This window comes from Schistocerca serialis, chromosome 3 (assembly GCF_023864345.2).
Source record: "Schistocerca serialis cubense isolate TAMUIC-IGC-003099 chromosome 3, iqSchSeri2.2, whole genome shotgun sequence".
NCBI classification, from domain to species: Eukaryota; Metazoa; Arthropoda; class Insecta; order Orthoptera; family Acrididae; genus Schistocerca; species Schistocerca serialis.
In genome coordinates this window covers 420595942-420621697 of record NC_064640.1, presented here as the reverse complement: position 1 = coordinate 420621697, position 25756 = coordinate 420595942, and the positions used below count along the sequence as shown (strand labels likewise).

At 38.0% G+C, this 25756-nt stretch overlaps 1 protein-coding gene across 3 annotated transcripts in view; it reads left to right on the top strand.

Annotated features, from left to right (window-relative positions):
- The window catches only part of LOC126470298 (phosphatidylinositol 4-phosphate 5-kinase type-1 alpha), a 311070-nt gene extending 285757 nt beyond the window's left edge, over positions 1-25313 (top strand). Inside the window, exon 18 of one of the 3 annotated variants that reach the window (XM_050098063.1) lies at positions 24146-25313. In XM_050098063.1, the coding sequence (XP_049954020.1) occupies positions 24146-24157 (12 nt within the window). In that variant the 3' untranslated portion in view covers positions 24158-25313. Of the gene's footprint in view, positions 1-16079; positions 16840-16905; positions 22001-24145 lie in introns of those variants that run through there. The other 2 variants (XM_050098062.1, XM_050098064.1) reach the window with 2 other exon arrangements.
- Positions 25314-25756: the final 443 nt, after the last annotated feature.

Genomic DNA, 25756 nt, shown 5'->3' with positions numbered 1-25756 from the left:
TGCTGATGGTCGTGCTAGTCGCAAACATGGCAATTTCAGGTGCAGAGCAAGCTTTCTGCATGTTGGAGTTCAACAAAAACAAGTGTGCTACAGCTGTTCAAAGGATGTTTATAACCAAGTACAGTAAGAAGCTAAAAACAAGGAAGGCCATTTACCACTGGCACAACAAATTCATTACGACAGGTTGCTTGTGCCCGGCAAAGAGTAGTGGACATCGCACTGTGAGTGAAGTGAATGTGGAGCGCGTACGAGAGACATTCAGGAGTAGTCCAAAGAAATCGAAATGGCTCCAATGACAGTGTGGAGAGCCCTTTGACAGAAGCATTCGTGGGTACCTGAACACGGAGCTGCCACATTGATGGATCGGTTGTGCTACAGAAGGGGACAGCTGTTTCATGAAATGGCCTCCCCGATCACCAGATCTCACTCTGTGTCACTTTTTTCTTTAGGGACACATTAAAGATAAGGTGTATGTACCGCCTCTACCACATGATGTAGCAGAGCTCCAGGATAGAATACAGGAAGTGACTGTCACAGTCGACAATGCCATGCTGGGACGGGTATGGCAAGAATTCGATTACCGCATTGACGTCTGCCGGATCACTCATGGTTTGCATATTGAATGTTTTTGTAAAAATAACTTTCAGAGTTTCTTTTCAAAATTCAATATGTGTGACATATGTACAATGTTTAGTTCTTGTGCAATAAGTACGAGGTGCATTCAAGTTCTAAGGCCTCCAATTTTTTTTCTAATTAACTACTCACCCGAAATCGATGAAACTGGCGTTACTTCTCGACATAATCGCCCTGCAGACGTACACATTTTTCACAACGCTGACGCCATGATTCCATGGCAGCGGCGAAGGCTTCTTTAGGAGTCTGTTTTGACCACTGGAAAATTGCTGAGGCAATAGCAGCACGGCTGGTGAATGTGCGGCCACAGAGAGTGTCTTTCATTGTTGGAAAAAGCCAAAAGTCACTAGGAGCCAGGTCAGGTGAGTAGGGAGCATGAGGAATCACTTCAAAGTTGTTATCACGAAGAAACTTGCATAACGCTAGCTCGATGTGCGGGTGCGTTGTCTTGGTGAAACAGCACACGCGCATCCCTTCCCGGAGGTTTTTGTTGCAGTGCAGGAAGGAATTTGTTCTTCAAAACATTTTTGTAGGATGCACCTGTTACCATAGTGCCCTTTGGAACGCAATGGGTAAGGATTACGCCCTCGCTGTCGCAGAACATGGACACCATCATTTTTTCAGCACTGGCGGTTACCCGAAATTTTTTTCGTGACGGTGAATCTGTGTGCTTCCATTGAGCTGACTGGTGCTTTGTTTCTGGACTGAAAAATGGCATCCACGTCTCATCCATTGTCACAACCGATGAAAAGAAAGTCCCATTCATGCTGTCGTTACGAGTCAACATTGCTTGGCAACATGCCACACGGGCAGCCATGTGGTCGTCCATCAGCATTCGTGGCACCCACCTGGATGACACTTTTCGCATTTTCAGGTCGTCATGCAGGATTGTGTGCACAGAACCCACAGAAATGCCAACTCTGGAGGCGATCTGTTCAACAGTCATTCGGCGATCCCCCAAAACAATTCTCTCCACTTTCTCGATCATGTCGTCAGACCGGCTTGTGCGAGCCCGAGGTTGTTTCGGTTTGTTGTCACACGATGTTCTGCCTTCATTAAACTGTCACACCCACGAACGCACTTTCGACACATCCATAACTCCATCACCACATGTCTCCTTCAACTGTCGATGAATTTCAATTGGTTTCACACCACGCAAATTCAGAAAACGAATGATTAGACACTGTTCAAGTAAGGAAAACGTCGCTATTTTAAGTATTTAAAACAGTTCTCATTCTCGCCGCTGGCGGTAAAATTCCATCTGCCGTACGGTGCTGCCATCTCTGGGACGTATTGACAATGAACGCGGCCTCATTTTAAAACAATGCGCATGTTTCTATCTCTTTCCAGTCCAGAGAAAAAAAATCGGAGGCCTTAGAACTTGAATGCACCTTGTAATTGAAAGTGTTCCCAGACTATATGGACACTCTGAATTATGAAAACGATAGATTAATACTCACCATACAGAGGAGACGTTGAATCACAGACAGGCACAACAAAATGACTGCTGAACATGTAAGCTTTCAATCAAAAGGCCTTCTTCTAAATTCAAAATGGTCACCAAAACAAACTACATCCTCACTCATAATTAATTCACCTTTGAAGGTATCACCTACAGACATATCTGTGGCACAAAAACAGGCACCTGCATGGCACCATCGTATGCCAATCTATTCACAGGCCATCTAGTGGAATCTTCCCTAACCAATCAGAGTCCTAAACCTTTCACTTGGTTCGGGTTCATTGATGACATCTTCATGATGTGGGCTGAGGGTAAGGACAGTCTAACCACATTCTTCCAGAATCTCAACACCTTCTCGCCCATTCATTTCAACTGGTCCTCCTCAAACCGACAAGCTACCATCCTCGAAGTTGACCTGCATCTCAAAGATACGTAAGTACCTCCATCCAAAGCAAACCTACCAACCATCAACAGTACCTCCTCTTTGAGAGTTGCCACCCATTCCATACTGCTGAGACCTTCAACAGATCAAAATTACATTCCCAACCTTGTATAGAAACACATCTCCCATGCCTTGTCTGCCCAGTTCCACCACCTCTCACATTTCCACCATCTGGCCACAAAGGAGCGCTCCCCTTGTGATTCATTACCACCCAGTACTGGAACAACTGAATCATATTTTCTACTAGGGCTCTGACTCTCTCTCCTCAGGCCCTGGAATGAGGAATGTCCTACCCACTATCTTTTCCATCCCTCCCACAGTGGTATTCTGCTGTCCACCAAACCTATGCAGTATCCTTGTCCATCCTTACTCCTCACCTACCCCAAACCCCAACCCCTTACCTCATGGCTCATATCCCTGCAATAGACCTAGATGCAATATCTGTTCCATACACCCTCTTACCAGTACCTACTCCAGGCCGTTACAGGCATCACTTATCCCACCAAAGGCAGGGATACCCGTGAAAGCAGTCATGCCATTTGTGAACTAAGCTGTAGTAACTGTGTTGCTTTGTATGTGGGCATGAGAACCAACAAGCTGTCTGTCTGCATGAATGGCCACTGCCATACCATAAACAAAAAACAGCTGGACCACCCAGTTGTTGATCATGCTGCCCAACACAAGTGTGCTTCTCATCAGTTACTGCTTCACAACCTGTGCCATATGTATTTTTCCTATGAATACCAGCTTTTGTGAATTGCTAGGTGAGAAGTCTCCCTGCAGTATATCCTACATTCCTTGCAATATATCCTATGTTCCCATAACCCCCTTTGCCTCAAATTTCAATAGCCCCTGTCCTTCACCCACATATCCTCTTGTATGCTCCCACTCCAATACTTTACAGCATTCTATTCCACCAACACACCCACTAGTCTTTTTTCCCTCCTCGACTTCTTTCCTTTCCCGTTCTTTGTCTCCCCCCCCCCCACACACACACACACGAACTACTCAACTGCACCTAATGGCCTTACCCTGTCCCCACCACATCACTGTATGCTCATCCTCCCACAAGCAACACTGAACTTTTCCCCATGTGTACCATGCTATCCTTCCCCCTCCCCACCCCAACCTCCTCCTTACCCCAACCTCCATCAGAAAGCTTCTCCCCTCCCCTTCCAATCAGTCTGCTCTCAGCGGCCAGAGACTGTGTGTGTGTGTGTGTGTGTGTGTGTGTGTGTGTGTGTGTTTCCTCCTTTAAATGAAGGCCTTTGGCTGAAAACTTAAATTGTTTTCACAATATTGTCAGATAGACTTAAATTACTTTATACTGTCTTCCTATGTAAGTGCTAAAGCATTATGTATGAGAAAGACTTCATGTTAAATATACTTATCACATTCCTAAACGAAATAGTTGCATTAGTTGTGTAGTCATAATTCCTCCCAATATATGCCGATAATGATTATTTATTGATTTTCAAGGTACTTAGGTGGCAGAATCGTAATGATCGTAATAGTTGTGGTGACACCAAAATAGTTCTGGATTGGGAGCTTTATGTGTTGTAATAACTATTTTAACATTCCAGGGATAGTTACTCAACATAATGACATACAGGGTGCACTATAATTGTCCTTACGAACTGAGTAGACAATATTTTGAATTGTAACCCAGCTGTTTGCAAATATGCTTTCTGTGTAGGTATGCAGCAGGTTAATCATGGTGTGTGCTAATGGCGGATCAGCTGATGTCCTACCCCTCTAACCTGGTTTGAGCCTCATTCCCATGTATGTGGATGTCAGAGGTGGTATGGAGTCTTGAAGGTGGTACGGATGTGGTTGTTGGTCATGATGTGGTTGTTGGTCATGCAGAACATACAAGATGGTACTGGGAGCAACATCCATTGCATACACAGTTGCTTGTGTACTCGTTGACAGGTCCTCTTCAATGTGATGCAGTACGGCCTCTTCCAGTTTGGGTGTGCTGCGTCTCCTTGGAGAACCACAGTCACACCTGCTGATGGTGAAGGTACTCCTTTCTGGCCATTGCATAATTGTGGCAGAAAGGGTATGCAATAGAGTCAGACATTGTGGGTAATGAACTTGATAAAGGCGCAAATGTTATGTTTTCAAACATGGGCTCCAATTTGTAATGTTGTCTACTCAGTCCCATCTACAAGTCCAAGCAGTTTGTTAGAGGAATTTTAGAGAACCTTGTATAAATCAACTGTGCTATTTCTGTTTTATTATTTTCAACCATGGCATGCAAATAGGTTGGGAAATATTTTTCAGTCCTATGTCGAATTGAGCTATCATTTTTGTGCATTAATATCCTTGCTGTTAATGTTTGCTATCTGCTTTTCACACATTTTTGCTGGCTTATGTTGCATAAATTACTATTGCAAATATTGAGTAAACTGTTACATGGAATCATACTTTTTCAGAGCATTTCTATCATGGTGTATGCTCCTTTTTCTTTCTACTTTTTGAAATGGCTGACTCCAATTGTTGTGGTTATCATAAGTATTTGTTTTTTTCTGTGTTACTTTGATTCAGGAAAAGTTGTTATGTGTTGTGTTTGTAAAAAAAAAACAGGACAAGATTTAAAGTCTCTCACCATTACAAGTTGCAGATAGCAGAATATGTAAAGATGGGAATTCATGCTTTCTTGGCAAATGTCAATGATGAAGTCTTTGTAATCACCAGCCTAGTCGAGGTGTCATTCTGTGGTGGTGGTTTGACAAATTAGCTACTCTTCATCTTCAGGCGAAGTGTCAAGAGTCATTTCTAGTTCATATCTTTAGAGCAGCTAGACCATAGGCTCCTCTGTCTCTTCCTTAGTGGTTGGGCCTATCACATGCCTCCAGAAGGGGTGTCATGGACTCCCAGCAAAGGGAGGGTCATGGTGACACATCCTGGTGCTGCCTGTCTGTTTCATCCGCGGCCTTTACTGCTTTCACATATGAGTGCTCTTGACATATTCTTGCTAGAACTACATCCTTTGCAGAGCTCAGTTGAAAACCATTATCCCATTTGATAAGATCATCAAGAACCCATATCTCCACTGCCTTTATGATGATCAAATCCCAGAACCAGTTTGTCGGGCACAACACCTCTGCGAAATACACCGTTGTCTTTGGCTGATACATTGCTTGCCATACTCGCAACTGATGCTTTAGTCTCCAGGTGTCCATACTCTGAGTTTGTCTTTCATTGAGCCATGCACATTTTGAATTTAGCCAATGAGGGGAAAATAGTTTTAATGTTATTGTTCTCCAATATCCTGGCAATCTTGGCCATGGATGCCCCATCATACGGAAGGAGCACCAGACACTTTATGTCTTATTCCTGATTGTCAATTTTCTTCTTCTGCTAGACTGGAGAGCATGTCTTATCTGCATCTCTGGTCTTGCGCGTGGTGGAACAGTCTCCATCAGAGTGGTCCCCTATACTGTGCTCATCGTAAGAGTAAACTTGACGTAAACAACACCATGTATTCTTTCCATGTTTGCGGGAATCACATTAGATTTTGTTTCACATGGATTGAAAGCCGACTGTCACAAGTACAGTCGTGTACAATGACAGGGATATGTTTTATGCTGTGCATTATACACATTTCGACTGAATGATAATGTGGGACAACAGCTTTACCTGTGCATTTAACGTGGACAGCAAAGGCCAGCCAGCTGGTACAGTCAGCTGCAGTTAAGATTTAAACAGAGATTAGCAGAGAAACACCATTGCTTCAAAATGTCAATTTTTGAACAGAATAAAATAATATTCGGAAAAATTCCAGCAATACTGCACGCTTCTTAGGGAATCAGACAGAAAACATTACATGCTCTCAGTCTTAGTTAACATAGTATTGTAATTAAAAACAAAAATAATGAAAATTCGTAACTTAAAATCATTGTAATTTTTCTGTGTGAGCTATGTGTGACTCAGAACCATATTGCAGGGATTTCATTGTACAGTTAAGTAATGAAGCCACTGAAGGTACTACAGTCAGTTGTCTGGTAACTTGGAACTCTTTCCATATCAAGATCTGACAAATACATGTCAGTACTGGAACTGTCATCTGCTACAGTGGTAATGAGTCAGCCAGCAGTAGAATTCATTAAGCTATCCAAGTGCCACATTAGCCCCTCTTCTTTTATGAAGTACCATCTTGTATCGTGCCAGCATTCAGTAGTGATGTGTGACAAAGCTTTGTGTGCATTACTTCCAGTATGTCTGACAGCTCAAACGTCCTGTTATTTCTCACAACAAATCACTTAACTTTGCTCCAGATCAATTCTATTTGGTTGTTATTGCAGTTGTACACTAGCAACTGTAAAAATACAGCATTTATGGTGTGCTTTATACCATGAAAATTATTGTTTTCCATTTTTCTAGGATGCTTACCATTCTGACTCATGTTAGACTACATCTGTGGTATAAAAAAAAATGGATGTAGTCCAAATGAAGAGTATTTGATTTTTCATTTTTGCCCTAAAATTTAAATTTGTGATATTGTATTAATTGAAATGATTTTGGATAATCAAGAACTTATATTTGCAATGGAAACTGCATTTTTGTGTGCACTATGTAATTAGAAACAAGAATACATACATTTTTCATAAAAATTATGATTAGATATGTGTTAACTAACATATGTTTCATGGATTTTGCATTTAGAAGACATAGTTAATTCAAACTGAATGAAAAAAGGCCAAAGTGAGATGCAAACCATCGATCTATGAACTATTCCTGTTCATGAACCTACAATGGTACCAATTCTGCTATTCATCACATCTATAATAAATGCCTTAATTTTAGTAAATAAAGTCCTCGGAAATCTTTGTAGCTTATTTTTCTCTGTAAACCTGCGAAAAACTTTGAGAACAATTTGTTTCTGAACATTTTTAACTACATGCATGTTTCACTAGGAAGCAGGAAGCAGTGTCAGCCATTTTCAGATTACGTATCAGTAGCACCCAATAAAAACTATAAAGCTGATGCATGATTCAGAAAAACATTGATGGCTGTTAATACATTTAAATATCTTAAAGTTTCATTTACCATAAAATAGGAACAAGATATCTAATAATAAATAAGGATCTATTTTTGAGAGTGTAACAACATCAGTATAAGTGTGCTACAGCTGCCGACCACTCATTGTGTTTGTGTTTGTTTACATCAGGTTTATTCTTATGATGAACAAATTGTAGTAATGTCAAGGAGTCATCTAATGCTACCCATTTGAAGAGAGACATGACGTCAAAACTGACCAAATCGTCCTTGTCCAAATTTATCATCTGAAGCAGCTTCATAAACTCAGTTGAGTCGTTGACATGGTGTGTGCAGTGACCTATGAGAGGCTTTAGTAACTGTACTAGGTGTTTAGTTATTCTGTATGTTGCTGAATTTATCATGTACACTATTGGACATAGTGAAACTTCCTTCTTGTGTATCCTTGGGAGGCCATATAGCTGTGGTGGTATCAGTGCACAACACCAAGGATTTGAGGACCATCATCAATTTGATCGATAAGGAACTGGATGAGGTGACAGCACCTGACAAGGATTAAATTTTGCAGTGCCAAATGGGAGATCTCCAGCAGCATCAAGCAAGCCATTCAGAGGCTTCCCTCTTTTACTGCCAAAGATGTAAGAAGGGAGACCTGCAGTGTCCCTGACAAAGCAAAAATGCCAAAAACTAACATCTCCAAAGCAGAATTCAGGGAAATACGCAACCTCTGAGAAGGCAAACACACAGTCATCCTAGCAGCTGATAAAGGCAGTGCAATGGTGCTGCTACAATCTGTTGACTGCTGACAGAAGATTGAGATGCTGTTACAAGACACAACTTACAAGCCAGTAAAAAAGGATCCTACACCAGCTGTGACCAGGAGTACTATTTCACTTCTAAACAATTCAGGAATGGACCACACAGCACCGATACCACCGCAGCTATATGGCCTCCCAAAGACATGCAAGAAGGGAGATCTGCTACGTCCAATAGTGGATGCAATAAATCCACCAACATATGGAATAGCTAAACACTTGCATAGGTACTGAGGTCACTGTGCACACCATGTCAAAAACTCAACTGAGTTTGTGAAGGTGCTTCAGGGGATACATCTGGACAAGAGTGATCTCCTGGGCAGTTTTGATGCCACGTCTCTCCTCACATGGGCGCCTCTAGAGGGCTCCTTGGCATTACTATGGAGCCACTTTAATGAAGGCACTGTGGAACTGTCCTGCCACATGCTCACTACTGCCTACTTTATAAGTGGTGAAAAGTTCTACCAGTAGTTAGACAGAGCATCACAAACCTGTATATGGATCACTTGTAGGAAACTGCTCTCAAAACCACGGGTCTGAAACCAAAGACATTCTATCGATATGTGGACAACACATTCGTCTTGTGGCCTCATGGTGAGAAAAACGTGCAGAAATTTCTTAACCACCTTAACAGCATACACAACAATATAAAGTTCACCAATCAGGTAGAAGAAAACGGATGCCTGTCTTTCCTCAATTTCTTAATGAGGAGGAAAATCAATGGCATGCTGTGACATTCTGTCTACAGGAAAAGGACACACACTGACCTGTACCTAAATGCCAATAGCTGCCACCGTCAAGTACAATGCAAATCTGTGCTCACCACACTGGTGCACAGAGCATGAGACATGCAACAAGGAGACTCTACCCACTGACTTGCAGCATCTGCAGCAAACATTTCACATGAACAGAGATACAGATATGATGCTCTCTCCAGCTGAGCAAGAAGAAGAAAGAAAATGACAGTCTATATCTACATCTACATACATACTCCCCAAGCCGCTGTATGGTGTGTGGTGAAGGGTACCCTGTACAATTACTAGTCATTTCCTTTACTGTTCTAGTCACGAATAGAAGGAGGGAAAAACAATTCTCTACAGACCTCAGTAAAACCCTAATCTCTCTAATCTAATCTTTGTGGTTCTCATGCGAAATATACTTTGGCAACAGTAGAATAGCTCTACAGTCAGCCTCAAATGCTGTTTCTCTAAATTTTATCAGAAGTTTTCCTCAAAAAGAACATTGCCTTTCCACCAGTGATTCCCATTCAAGTTTCCTAGGCATCTCCATAATACTTCCATGTTGTTCGGACCTACTGGTAACAAATCTAGCAGCCCACCTCTGGATTGCTTCAGTGTCTTCTTTTAATCTGACCTGTGTGGATCCCAAACACTTTAACAGTACTCTACAGTGGGTTGCACTAGTATCCTATATACAGTTTTTCTTTGTAAATGAACCACACTTTCCTAAAATTCTCCCAATAAACCGTAGTTGACCATTCATTTTACCTACTGCAATCCTTATATGCTCATTCCATTTCATATTGCTTTTCAATATTACACCTGGATATTTAATTGATGTGACTGTGTCAAGTAGCACACTTCTAATACTGTATTCAAACAATATGGGTTTTTTTCCCACTCATCCGCATTAACTTACATTTTTCTGTATTTAGAGCTTGCTGCCATTCATCACACCAACTAGAAATTTTGCCTAAGTCATCTTGTATCCTCCTACAGTCACTCAATGCACCACAGCATCATCAGCAAACAGGTGTAGACTGCTGCTCACCCTGCTTGCCACATCATTTGTGTATATAGAAAAAAACAGTTTTCCTGTTACAAATCCCTGGAGCACTTCTAAGAATACCCTTGCCTGTGATGAACGCTCGCCCTTGAGGACAACATACTGGTTTCTGTTCTTCAGGAAGTCATCGAGCCACTCGCATATCTTGGAACCTGTTCCATATGCGTGTACAGTCGTCAGTGGTTGCCAGTGTGGAACCATGGCAAATGCTTTTCGGAAATATAGGAATATGGAATCCATGTGTTGCCCTTCATCCATTGCAGGATATCGTGTGAGAAAAGTGCATGCTGAGTATGGCACAAGTGATGCTTTCTAAAACCATGCTGATTCATGGACAGAAGCTTTTCCTTCTCAAGGAATGTATTACATTTGAACTGTGAATATGTTAAAGGCTTCTGCAGCAAACGAATGTTAAGAATATTGGTCTGTAATTTCGCTGGTCTATCCTTTTACCCTTTTATATGCAGGAGTTACCTGCTTTTCTTTCCAGTCACTTGGGATTTTGCCCTGGGTGAGAGATTCGGGATAAGGGGCCAGTGCTGTAGAGTACTCTTTGTATAAAACCAAATTGGGATTCCATCAGGACCTGATGACTTATTTGCTTTCAGTTGTTTCTCTAAGCAAAGGATGCTTGTTTCGATGCCCTCCATAAGGGAGTCTGTCTGATGGTCAAATCACAATTTCTACGTACGATTTCCTGCATGAACAATTTCTTAATTGAAAAATTTAAAACTTCAGCTTTACTTTTGCTATCTTCTACTGCCATGTCACACTGGTCAATGAGTGAATGTATAGAAGCCTTAGACCCCCTTAGGGATTTTATGTAGGACAAGAATTTTCTTGGGTTCTTTGCGTGATCTTTTGCTAAGGTATGACAGTAGTAGTTGTTGTAAGCTTCACACATGGATGTTTTTATAGACACGCGAATTTCTAATAACTTTTGCCTCTAGTCATTTACGCATTGTCTTTTGAACCAAGAGTGCAACAGCCTTTGCTTCCTCAGCATTTTTTTTTTTTAATTTTTTTTTAACTCTTGATTGGTCTTTTCCATCCTTAATTCTCATACTCAGCATATACTTATCCAGAATATGATTTACAATCCATTTAAACTTAATCCAAAATTCCTCTATGTCCATCATACTGGAACTAAATGATGTCAATTCTTTGTCTGAGTGGGATTGTAACAGCTATCTGCTTTTTCTAGCATAAATATTCTCCTAGACTTCTTGATTGATTCAATAACTTTAGTAGCCAAAGCCACTATGATAGCATGGTCACTAATCCCAGCTGTTATACTGAAGCCATTGATTATGTCATGCCTGTTTGTAGCTACAAGGTCTAAAATATTTCCATTGCATGTGGGCTCTTGAACTAGCTGCTCAAGACAGTTTCTGTAAAACATGGTCAAAATAACTTCACAAGACTGTCTGTCTGTACAATAAATCTGTAGACAATGAATCCATAGATGCCTCAATCTCTACTCGGTAGGTTAAAGTTGCCTCCAGCTAATATTGCATTACATTAGTATTTGTGCACTGTTGCGCATACACATTCTTTGAACAATTCTAAAACTGTCACGGTGGAATCAAGTGGCTGGTAAAGCCATCCAACAGTTAACTTGATTTCGCTTACACCTGTTACATGCCACCAGATAACTTCACCATCCCACTCAAATTGAACCTCAACAGAAACAATATTTTTTTCAAATGCAATGAAAATTTCCCCTTATGGCGTCTTAATCTGTCTTTTTGATATACATTCCATGAATCGCTATCAGCCAGCTCTTGGTCCTGAGAATAATTTGAGCACAAGAAGTTTCCTGGAAAGCAGTCAATTCGGGAACTTTGTTACAAATACTTCAAGAATTTACTGATAAAATTTTGACAATCAAAGTGTCTTTTCTGTGAACATGGTCTGATTTTGCTATCTGCAAGTCGTTTGGCGAGTGTTTATCAGAGAACCTCAAACAACTGCCTAGCCTAAAAAAAATCCATGTGCACTTCATAACTACTCTGCTACCAGAGTAGCTGCTTCCTTTTTGTAATTCACCCTTGACCTATCAAGGGAGTCATAAAATTCCCCACCTGATAAAGCAAAGGTCCAGAAATCTGCAACCAAGACCATCACAGAGTTAACAAAGACTTAGATTGAGACCCTCCACTTGGCTCCAAACCAAAAGACCCCAATATACACTGATAACAGTGCTGCAAATTGAAAGCTCTGCTTGCACCATGTGCACAAGGCCAGCAGGCTTCACTACCACTGCCAGCTACTAGTACGAACTGAGGATGGTCTCAAAACCTAGGCAACAGGCACTGTGGGTGCCAATGTGAGCCACAACTTGTGAACAAATGCGGAAGAAGACACAAAGTGTCTGGTGTCCCTTCCGTATGCTGGGCTGCCCATGGTCAAGATTTCCAAGATATTGGAGAACAGCAACATTAAAACCATTTTCAGCTTATTGGCAAAAATCAAAAATATGCATGGCTAATTGAAAGACAAACTAGGACCACGAACACTGGTGATCTACAGCATCAGTTGTGCAATGGTGTATTTCGCAGTGCCACTCAGAACATGTGAGGAGGATTCGCCTTGGCCAAATGGAAAAATCTGTAGTGACAGAGCACAGCCTCAATGAAGATCGTATTTTTTTGTTTTGAACAGACAGGTGTTGTGCCAGATAAATAGGTTCTGGGGCTTGATCATCAAAGAAGCAGTGGAGATACAGATCCCTGATGATCTTCTCAACTGAAATAGCAGTTTCCAGCTGAGCTCTGCTTGGGATGTAGCACTAGCAAGAATATGTCAAGAGCATTCAGATGTGAAAGTGGCAAAGTCAGCACCCGGACATGCTGCCAGAACCCTCCAACATGCTGGGAGCCCCCCCCCCCCCCCCCCCCACAGCTGTTTGCAATTCCCAATTTCTCCCCTCCCCTGCCACTGTCCACAGTACCCCTTCCAGAGGCATGCGATTGGTGCAGCTATTGCAGACAAGGCAGAGAAACCTGCAGTCCAGTGTCTATAAAGATGCGAACTGGACATGACCCTAACACTTTACCTGAATGTCATGAGTAGGAAACTTGTCAAAACAGTGCCGCAGAATGACACCTCTACTCAGCTGGTAGCCCAAGAAGACTTAATCATCAATATGTATAGAGTCATTCAAACTTCATAGTACATAATAAAGACCACAGTTATCTTCAAGACTGTTATGCTGCATCAACAACAGAAGTCACTAATGGTGATCTCATTTATTTAGGATAGAACTACCCAGACATTTTAGCAGTAAGAACAATAAAATATTCCTTATGTAATGATGATTCAACAAGAATGGAACAACTAACAAGTCACACATTTATTGTTCACATTTTACCTGCATAATGTGGTATATAAAGATATTTGTGTACTCAAAGGGTCATGCAGAAGTGAACAGTAGAGTGAGGTAACGAGACTCAGAAAAGTGTTTTATTATCTTACACTTGAGCTTATTTTTTCATTAGTACTAGTGACTGCAACCTCCCCCCTACGTTCTGTAATTCTAGTTCAGCAGCCACTGTTGACTTGGAGGTGTAATGTGGACTTTCATTTTAATTCTGCAACACATTGTTGTCATGTTGTCTTTGTATTTTTTGCCCTGCTGGTGACACTTTCTTGTAGCCTGCACCAATGTTGGCTTGCTGTGAAATTATATAGAACTAGAAACCTACCCGTACTTCACACTGGTAGCACGAAATTTTCATGGCCAGATGACTTATCTGGCATAGCAGCAATAAAAAAATGTATACACAATCCTTTCTTGTGAAACAGTCTGTCTATTATTGAAAACCATACAAAAACCCCTACAGTAATTCCTGAGATTAGCCATAACATACAGATAGAAAAATCCAGCAAGGGACGTGCATAAATGAAGTTGAAGCATATTTTAGTGTAAATATGGGAATGTCTATTTTGAGATTAAAACAGACTAGCAAATAATCTCAATACAATTTGTATTTTTTTAATGTTACAGTTTTGTTTCAAAATGGTGAACAAAACTGAATGTTAACTTTATAAACACGCCAGTTTGTATGAGTTAGCTGCTATGTTACTTAAGTTAAGTTCACAGGAATAAGACAAAAAGTCTGTGTATTTGTTGGATTATGCAGGACATGGCATTTGTTGTGTATCAGCTCACATACAGTGCCAAAGTAATGTCGAAGTTGTATTTGTATTTCAGTGTTGTTTGACCAAAATTTCTAACAAAAATGCGTAAGTAAAAGATCAAACTGGTTGTCGGTATTATTAAAGGCTGCTGTATTGCTTTCAGTTATGTTTATACTAAAGACAGATTTCAGCTGAAGGATGGCCTAAGCATATTGGACAAATAGTTAACACCTGTAGTAGACATTACACTAATACTGTGTATCACTACCTAACCTTGATAATGGCCTCAGTTTGGTGAGGAAGAGAGAACACAAGTTTCTTCATGTTTGCCATATCCTGTTGAAGCACTTTGCTGATAATTAGATCCCATAAAGCTTACAAATTGTGGGAATGTTCATTGCTGTGTTTTAGTTTCTGTTCCAAATAGTCAAAGACATTTGCTGTGGGATGAAGATCGGGTGATTTAGTGGGCCAGCCAAGGTGTGACAGAATGCCTAAGTGTTTGTCAAACAAGGAACATATGTGTGTAGTCCTGTCAACACAGTTGGGGTCACCTTGGAAGATGGGAGTGTTCACAGCATAATCAACGTGAAGATGTAGAAGAAGGGCAATGCTTAATTTAGTCACCAGGAATCTTTAAGTGAACATTCTGGTTCATTTTCACTGTTATCCGAATGTGTGGGCCCAAGCTGTGGTACAGAAAACATGCCCTAAACATCACAGAATCACCCCCTGCTTGAGCTACACCCTCCACCCATTGCGAGCTAAAAATGGCATTTGGCCATTGATGCAGTCAGTGCCTTGCACCATTGGGAAACAGGCCAAGTTCCTACATCATGGATCACATTATATGCCTCCAGTCAGCTATTTTCTGTGTTGTTTGGCTCATTGGAGACATTCATATTTATGTGCTGCTGTGAGCAGTGGCCTTCTGAGAGGTACTCAAATCCAGATGTCCATTGCATACAGTTTCCTTTGCAATATTCACTTGGAAACTGGTTGAAATCGACCTACAGTCACTGACAGCAGCAATTTCTATTGAGGTAGAAACTGATTATCATTGATAGGGTGTGACATTCATCTTTGGTCCCTGTTGGTTAGGATCTTTTTACAATCACTATTCTTATGTCATGTTACATGGTTGGGAGTGGTACATTGTTCCATGTAGACACAATGGACAGTCTGCATCAATACACCAACAAGAAAACTTCATTCACAACATGGTCATGTGCACATCCAAACGTGATAGCTGCTTTCTGCTGTTCTGTCCCTTCTCCACATGAACCCATCTTACTACACTGATCCATAAAACCAAATGCCACATAAACAGCTAACTGCCGTGGCATTGCAGTGACATATGTCAGTGACAGAGTGTCACATGATTGCCTGGTACCATTTATACACTATCTGCAGTGCTCCAAAGTAAACGGTGTGTTCCTTTAAGGAATATTTTGTGTGGTGAGCTTAGGTACACAAGATTTGAAATAAAGTGCTTCAGTCAACTCCATAAGAAAGATAGGCTGTTGACAAAAACAGAAAGTATATTTGCAGACTACTGATTTAATGATATTTCTGTTACAGGACAATTGCATTTGAATTAAAACCTTGGAAATATTTGGTATACTATTACAATAAAAAGTTACATCTTTCAGCTGTTTTGATTTGTCTCTGTCTCTTCACAAAAAAAACTGCAAACTTGAAACCATACTCTTTCTGTCTTTGTTGTCCACATAACTTTCAGGGAATACACCCCATAGTTCTGGTTTTGTTTTAGCATCATCAGTGAATAACTCCACATCAAAGATGCTATCAATATTGTGGCTATCAGAGATAAGTGTGAACTTGATGGCAGCCATCAGTAGACTTCCACATCATAAAGATGATCAATGACTTTGCATCTGGCTACAGGCAAAAGTATTTACAATGAAGCTGCATCCCAGGAAAACCATCACCCAACACTTCAGCATATGACTATGATGTGTGTGAATTGCTCAGTGAATTACAGTGTGTGACTAGAACATATTGGCAAAATATGGCCTATGCTTGTGTCCATTTTAATGCTCATGTAAACTGAGTGTGACAGGTTTCAGCAGTGTTTGAGCTGTGATGGATGCCAGTGTGTCTTGAATTGTAGTAAACTAATACACACACACACACACACACACACACACACACACACATTCATTCTCCTCCACCACCGACACTGATTCTGTAAAATGGTTGCAAGCACTAGAATTCTCTCTCTGTTTAGTGATCTATATTTGCTAATTTCATTAGTCAGACAAGTGTCTTCTATTTTCCTTTGTAATTCATCTGAAAAATATTGCTTTTATGAAAAACTCTAAAAATGCCAATTAGTTGTTATCTTTCAAACATTATTGTGTTAGTACATGCTATGGACAGTTATATTCATACTGAGATGTGAATCTCATAATAAGATGTGAATAATTTTGATAGCACGTTCTTTGCCAGGCAGTTTTTCTCTGTATTCTTGTAGTGTAGTTACATTTTATTTTTCTTGCGATTACTGTGCATAACATTCTGTTTAATTTACATCTTATATTTGTCATTCTAACTCATTTCTGTATTTGTGCAAGCAGCCAGATGACTTTTTTCTCTCTGCTAGTGACCCATTTTAAAGGTAAAGTAGGACAGGATAAAAAGTGTGTTCTGATTTGTATCAGATAATTTGCAGCTTTAGACTTTCTTGCCTTCTTGTGACATATTGTTCCCTGAGAACTGACTTAATGATATTTTTAAATGTGAATCAGAATAAGTGCTGTTGGTGAAATATACAACACAGAACATTGTAATGGTTTTTTTTAATTATGGGTGGATACTTTTTTAACAGTACTGGCTTAGTCAAATATTGTGAACTTTATAATGCAGGAACTAAATGGACCTGTACTTGTTTTCCAAAGCTACTTTTAGTCAGTTTGTTGGTTTAGTCAGTATTAATTAATATCCAGGCAAACAATGTGCATTTTCTATTTTTTAGATTTTTGTGTGCGTGTGTGTGTGCGTGTGTGCGTGCGTGCATGTATGTATGTATGTATGTGTGTATTTTGTGTCATATATTTTACAATTGTTAAGAAGACTTTGATCAGTCCAGAAGCATGTATCAGTATATGTAGTTTTGGTGTGCTGTAACTCAAGTGAAGCTGTAATTTATTAAAATATGGGAGTGTGCTATAAGTGTTTTTTTATGCTCTGTGCAGTAGAATTATGTCTGTGTTTGTTGGAGCTGGGTGCTCATTTGTCAGAGCTACCAGAAAGTATGCCAGTCAGTATAGATCTGTTATTGTTCTTATTGTTGTTATTGTTACATTGTAGATTGGGTTAGTATTTAGTATGAAACATAAATTTGAAGAATAACATCAGAGTAAATTTTATATTGCAATAGGTTTAATAAAGGGAAATTGCTAAGTGAAGCATGTTGACCGGCCCATTGTGAGTATTGGTAAATTGACATTTTTAAAAATGTTAGAAATATATCGTAATGCACTGTGTGTAGAAATTTTCTGCTAACAAACAGTATCCAAAATACCAACTAAAGGTAATTTGTTGTGTAAATTGTTTGAAATTACGTTGTATACGTGTCAGTAGTGGCCTGCTATTAATCCCGACATGGTACAGGCACAATCTTCCTTAGTTGTGTACTGTTATGATAATTGTTGCTTATTTCAACTCTCTTGAGATCATGTTGCATTTACTCACTGCCATTTTAAATTCATACACTTCTTATCATTGCGCAACAACAAGGAAGTTCATAAATTTTTATGTTATTGTGATTCCTCAAAACAGCTCGCTACAATTCATATTTTGTCTCATTTTATGGTCCGAATGCTGTTGACATTAGCATCATGCTTCCCAGATTTGTCATAGGAAGGCGTACTTTTTCAAAACAACTACTATGACTTATATTCTCAGTAGTAAAATTTGTCTTTATAATGATGTACTCTGAACCCCTGTTGTCCTCGTTTTGTAGTATAATTTCCATACACTTCACATGTTATTGCTGTGTCAATGTGGATTTATTCTAGACTATGCTTCATCCAAATTAAAACTTAACATTTCAGTTATTGATAACCTCCCCTAGATGAACACATTTTTCAGAAGTCAACTTGTATTTAAAAAATTGACTTTGTTTTTAATGACACACTACTCTAATGACAGAGTTATTTTATATTAAACTTCTATCTTTCGCTAAGGGTGATTTTTTGTAAATAAAATATTATGTTCCACTAATTTATGTGCTGTATTTGACTTGCGCCAAGTTGCCCATGATTAAAAGATATTTGTAGCATTGATTAAAACAGCTGTGATGTGAGGTAGAAATTCAATAACTGCTGGTTTTCTATATTTATTGGTTTCTCAACTCTCCTTTATATCTGCTATATATTTTACTTACCTCCTTCTTTCCAGTTTGTGAAAGAATATTTGTGGGCACAATCATCTTATGTATATTCATGTTGAAAGCATGACGAATGATGATAGTAGAATATTATCTAGGTAAAATTGTACCTTTAGCTTCAAAGTTCTCTCTTTTTCTGTTTGTCAGTTACTGTTGAAAGGCTACCCAATGGCTGAGTTATTTAGTAGCACAGCACTTGTTTTATTTTACTGTAAATATGACCTGTAAGCATCCTGTATACGAATGGAGGTATCAGGTGGTTACTGCTGATGCTGCTGCTGCTGCTACTGTTCTTGTTGTCATCATTGTTATTATCATCATTGTTGTTGTTGTTGTTGTTGTTGTTGTTATTAGTATAGTTGTTGCTGTTACTGCACGGTTTGCATGCAGAATTGAGCTGTGCTGTGTAGTTGCAAGTTTCTTCAGATATGAATCACTGTCTGTAACAAGTATTTCACTCTTCCCAGATGACTTTACATACAGTAGTACTTTTAAACTGTGTCACGAAAAATTTGTCATATTACTTCCTGAGTAAAATTTTATTTGTTTTTTGAATTGTGTACTATGTCTTGTAAAGGAAGTTACTTCATGACATTCAGTCTTCAACTGACTTAAATACTACAACTGACACACGTACTCTACCTTGTTAGACTGCAGATTAATATTGATTATCTTTTTGGTTCCTTTTCACAGAAACTTGCATTGTGGTTATTGATGCTTTGTTTCTTGTCCAAAATTGCAAGTCGTCATAACCTTCAAATTGAGCTTACCACTACAAGTAAATAATGTTCAGCCTTAATGTTGGTTTTTATCTGCTCTAGCTCTGAGTCATTTACTTTGTGAAAACTCAAGTGCCACAAGGCTGATATTCTGATTTTGTGGAAAATTCATCTTGTGCTCTTATTTGTTCTCACCTGGACATCACTTACAGAGTTAAACTTCATACCCTTATACTTCCTGCTCCCATAATAAAATGATTATCTTCACCATTTTTCCTACTGAGCAGTAATATTTCTTTGAGAGTACATATATTAAACAATAAATGAATTAAACTTTTTTTTTGTTATATAGTCACACATTGTAGTGGTTTTGGCAGTCGTTATTTAAGCCAGTCTTGCTGTTTCATTTGCAAAAATGAAGAACAGTTTTGTTTGTAATCTTATGTAGCTTACTTTCATTAGCTGATTAACAGAACAGAAAATTAAAATCCTAGAAAATGAACTATAGTCCAAAGGCCTAAAGAGAGATTGCCTCTTATAACACACTGCTGACCGTATACAAATAAAATAAAAATAAAAAAACACCTTAAGCAAAAGTGGAAATACTGTCACATACAACTGAGTTTTAGAAGTAATCCATACAATGATACTACTTTCGTGTTTGCTTTGCTCATACATACAACAACAACACACACACACACACACACACACACACACACACACACACACACGCGGGATAGCAGTCACTATGACTGATTGTTAAACAAATTGGGAACGAGTAAATTACTGAAGCTTTTAAATCAGTGGCTGTTGCTACTTTCACTTCTGTGCAGAGAAGTGCAAAGTTTGTCTGGTAGCATTTATCTCATTCCTGCAAAATTTAAGAGAAATGGATTTAAAACTTTAATATTACCAAAATGCACAAATTATTTGTAACATTGAGAAGGTTGTATATAAGGCAGTGCAAGTGTTAGGAAACTGATATAAGGTGAGTTTCACTGAGAAAAAGTAAAAGCATTGATGCAAATACATTTGCACTGTTGTTCTGCCCTAAACTATAGAAATAGAGAATAAAGAATCCAGGAACCAGGTGCACTGCTAAAAAGTGAGTGTTAATGTGGTCAGTCATATGCTTCATCCAACTTTTAAGAGCATCGAAAAGATTGTTATCTTTGGATACCTTATACAACTTGTGAGGTACTTCATAGTTTCACAGTGCTGTTGTAGTCAATTGTAAAATGAAAGTTGTTATGTAGAAATTCCCACTTTCCGATAAACTTGTTTGTCTTGCCACAAGAGAAACAGAGATTTGAAACCCACTGGAATGAAATGAATGTATGTATGTATGTAAACTAAATACAATGTAAATTCCATGTAACTATTAATATCATAGCTAAAAGCTTCAAATAAACCTTTCTAGTAACAACGTCATTTTAATAAAATCAGAGTATACTCATATGGTATAAGTGATCATTACTGAAAACAGCCATTCACAGATACTTTGTGCAAGACAAAAGCCAGAATTTTTCACACAAACTGATATCTTTACTTTCCCCTTTTTATAAGACCCCGCCCCTACCCCTAAGTTCTAAAATAAAGGAAGGTGTAAAGGCCACAAAAGCAATATCTGATAGTAGAGCATAAATACTGAATAATTTGCTTTTAATCTGATTTTGTGGGACCATTATGCGACACGTGTGTCAAAATGGCATGAAATTAGTGTTACACTAGCTTCAGTGCAGGTGGGGTTAATGTAAATGCCTTTTATATAATGTTATAACTATAATGTTTAACTGCAGTAATTTTAACACTGAGAATTGTTGGTAAATACTGCTAATAGCCCTTCACAATGTATATGAGATACATTTCTCTATTATTTATGTCTCACAAGCTTGACAATTTCACATTTTTAGAATGATAAATTTTATATTTGCACAGTAATTGGTTTTCATAGTTGTTATGTGCTGTCTTCCATTCAATCAGATATTATTCACATAAGCAGGAAACTCCTCTTGAATTCTCAAAACTTTTTTATGCTTTTTCCTCACAGTGTCATTGATGAAACTAAATTTTGATAGTAGGAAGCAGTGGGCATTTTTGAAACTTGAGTGTTCTCAAGTAAGATTTCGACTGTAACTATAGTTCTTGTTATCATGCTTGTTGATAGGTGTGTGTTATTCTGCTGGTTTATCTTCATGATCAAAATTATACACAAAATTGATGGTTTTCAGTATGGTTATTATAGTTGTAAAGAAAACCTATCTGCCTAATACATTCAGATACTGTAATCTTGAAAACTGATGATCTAAGATTGTAATGATTCAATATACTAACTGTGAAAGAGATTATATAGGCTAAGAATTTTCTGATATTATTTCTCTGAAAGGGTAATTATATAAAAGCCAATTGTAGCCATTTGCAAATATGTTGGAACATGTACCTGTTTCTTTTGTAAATTTTCTTTCTGTGTTATACCTACTTATATTTTCTATGATCAATAAGTAATCGATTAAAAATAATAACTGTTGCATATTGTAAAAGCTGTATGCCATCAGTGTCATGTTAACCCTTTCATGCAATAAATTTAAAAATCAATTGCAGTTATCATACATTTGTGTTCTATATTTTCATTTAACTTACAAAATTTATAAGAATATTACAGAAGTGACACTATGTGAGAAAATAAGTGCTGACTATAATGTAGCTCTTGGCCTATTTTCTTTCTATTAGCTAATGTATTCAGTAGCTGTTACCATACCCTGCACGCACCCACACACACACACACACACACACACACACACACACACAGGAAGAGTCATCTTCTTCAAGGAGGAGCCAAATTATGTGTTTTTAACTACACCTCTAGAAAAAAATAACTTATTTATTCATAAGTCGAAAATACATTTTACATTTCTTGTAAACAGAAATTACTCCATGCTTCTGCAACATAAAATGATATGGCCTTTGAGGTATTGTCACATTATGGTTTTCTCTCTCATTTCATATCATGTCTATGTTGCATATATTTGTTTTTCTTTATATTGCTCTGCAGATATGAAATTTTTCATTAAAAAAAATTGAAGGTGCTCTCAGTTTCAGGTCAGACAATGTAGCCAGTTTGTGTTGTACCTAACCGTATTGTTTAGGGCACATTCATTAACTTATTAAATTAAGAGCTTTCTAAGAAGGAAGAGATTGTGTTAATGTAGTAGAAGTTCATAAGGAAGTGTGTTGGTCATTAACACTTGTGCAAAGTTAGACATATTACACAAAAAACTGATTTTCGTGTGTGTGTGTGTGTGTGTGTGTGTGTGTGTGTGTGTGGTGTCAAGCATGAGCTCACATTTTAGGAATATATTACATACAAAAGAAAGTAAACTTCAGTACAAAATACCATACCTGCTTGCTATGATCCTAGAACCTTCTGTTAGCTTAGCAGAAACAGTGAAAAACATATTATAGTATGCTTATCACTAAAGTTTGTCATTAGAGCATTTTATTGTTTGAGAAAATTGTGTATATTTACATTGTCACTTGTGCTCACCCTTTCTTGATATGTCTTTCTTGTTGCTGTTGAGAGTGGATTATTTCATGTTCTCTCCATGGTTCACGAACCATAGACTGTCACTATGCATGCATTTACCATGTTTTGTTGTCACCATTTTCTTTCCTTGTTACTGGTCATACAACATAGCAACATTCCAACAGTTGGCGTCTTTTAAAAAGTTTACCACTTGTGTTGGTGATATCTCCATGGTCTTCCAAAAACTGTAATCTAATCTTTCATCATTATTGTTCCTTTAACACTTCATACTTAATTTATTTGGATCATTTATAGAAATGTATGAGCATTAGTCAGATATAATAAAGGCTCGTAATTATATTGCCTGCTTGCTTTGCCATCTGTTGCAGTAGTAGTGGTTGGTTAGATGATGAAAGAGAATAATATGGTGATGGCTACAATTATGCTGCAGACATTCTTATTAAAACCGAATCCAGTGTATATTCAAACCCTCTCATATGTTAATACTGCAATAAGTACTTGCAAAATACTGGTTATTATCTTTGTGATCTTAATTTAATTTTAACTATACTTGCATTGGCAACAAATCTATTTTCATTACTTCAAACATTGACAAAACATACAGGTAGAACCAGTGGGCAGATGAAATTTTTTACTGTCACAAGTATTATACATTCTTAGTTTTTTATTTGTGTGTAAAAGATAATTATGCAATGAAAATTCAACTTCCTCATAGAAGTGACACCTCCAGCTTAGAATATTTTAAGTGCTGTTTCTGCAGTCATTTTATTGCTTTAGTTTGTGTATTTGCATTACAGATCAAAGACGCAAATAACTGTATGCGGAAAGATGGGGTATGGGGGGAGGAGAGTCACATGACTGGATTAGAAATGGCTTCAGTCTTTCAGTTCTCATATGAACTTGTTCTACTGAAAACCGTAGGTTCAGTACCAAATTGTATTTGGTTTCTTCAAGCTGCTTACATACTTTAAGTTGCACCATTTTGATAAACAGATGCGTTTTATAGTAATGCGTGCATCTACAGCTAATTTAAATATTTTCATTTTCATCAGTCTTTAATGTCTCATAAAAAAAGAAAATGGGGGCAAAAATTAAATTTGGCTGGATGTATGTGAAGCTTGTAGCTATTTAAATTCTAACTTGTTTTTCTTTTGACATTTCAGACTCACCTGTAAGACAGGGTGCATCATCCACAGTGCAGGGGTTATGAAAGGAAATGTTCTTTCTTGCATTTTCTGTCTTTGTGGTCTGTGTCTCATTCCCAAGTCAAAACTTGTGCAGTTTGTGCAAGTATATTTGCAAATAAGTTCCTGTGAAGTTTCATGCTCTTCCCACTAAGATTGAAATTATAGCTTATGTTACCATAATATGTAAGCATAGAATAACTGTGCATAAGAGTGCGCAGTTGATTAAGTATATTGTATTTCATATAAATTTCTTGCACTGCAGTTTATTGTAGATAAGAATTTATTTTTATAATTCTTAAATAATGAAAAGGAAAATTAAGTTACCAGTATTAGTCTCATGATGTCTATGAAACCTCCAAAATGTAAATGTTATAAAGTTTGCGTGTGTCCACTTTTACTAACTTTTTTTGCAAATGCCTCGTCGCATTTTATGCTGAAACTCAAAAAGCATTCTCAAGATAATATTAATTAAAGCTAGGATAAAGCAGGTATGTTCTCATAAGCTGAAATATTGGTCACAAGTTAGTTTATTCTTTAAAAATAAGTGAAACATATTTTCACTGTCTGGATGCTAAATTGACTATTTTATTAGAATCTCAGACCACAATGGGTAAAGCAGAAGAGATGTAATGACTGAGTGTAAGCCACAATCATTGCATGGTCAGTTTGTTCTCTCCATTAAATTTTAGTGATGGCAGACAAATGTAACAGGCCTTCAAAAATTCAAAGCAAAGTACAAAATCAGCTTTCTTATTTCATTTAGATGACTGTCAGGTGAGTGGTGGCTTGCAGTGTGTGATAAAATATATCTTGTCATGTGAATGTAAGTTAAGAAAACATTCCATTATTGTGATTTTTCTTTCAAATAGTAATATGCTGAATAGATTTGTTATTTAGTGTTTTATGTCTGTATATCTGTGTGTGTGTGTGTGTGTGTGTGTGTGTGTGTGTGTGTGTGTGTGTGTGTGTGCGTGTGCGTGTGTGCGTGTGTGTGTGATATGTTCATATGACAGTTATTTATTACAAATCTTTGTGCACACATACACACTACCAATCTGACATTACACACTATGGCTTGGAAGCGAGTAATTATATGTATAAGTATGTGTTTGGAAACACAATTTAATGTTTTCAAAATACAAATTTGTGAGACAATATACATTTTCTTGTTTTTATAGTGTTACCGTCAGTGTTGTCCAAAACTTTGCAAATACCTTCCATTTTGAGAAACTCATTTTTGTTACCAGTTACAAATGAATGTCACAAGGAAGTAATCAGTAAAGTTTTGAAGAATGAAGTATTGTATACTATAGTCCAAGTATAGTGATCTTGTAAGTATGCATATATGATCATTGCACTTCCAAAACACTTACTTCATTATTGTGATTTGCAATAATGACCTAATTTTTATACCCGTTCTTTAGGCACATATCTGCCTTTCATGCACATCCTCTTCTAATGGTATGTGTGCATTATGAACATCTATTTTTCAGGACACCATTGTGTTAATTTTCACTGCTATACTTGGGCTCTGTCACCATTGTAACAAGTTACATTTAAAGTTTTATGAGTGTTTGCAGATTTTAA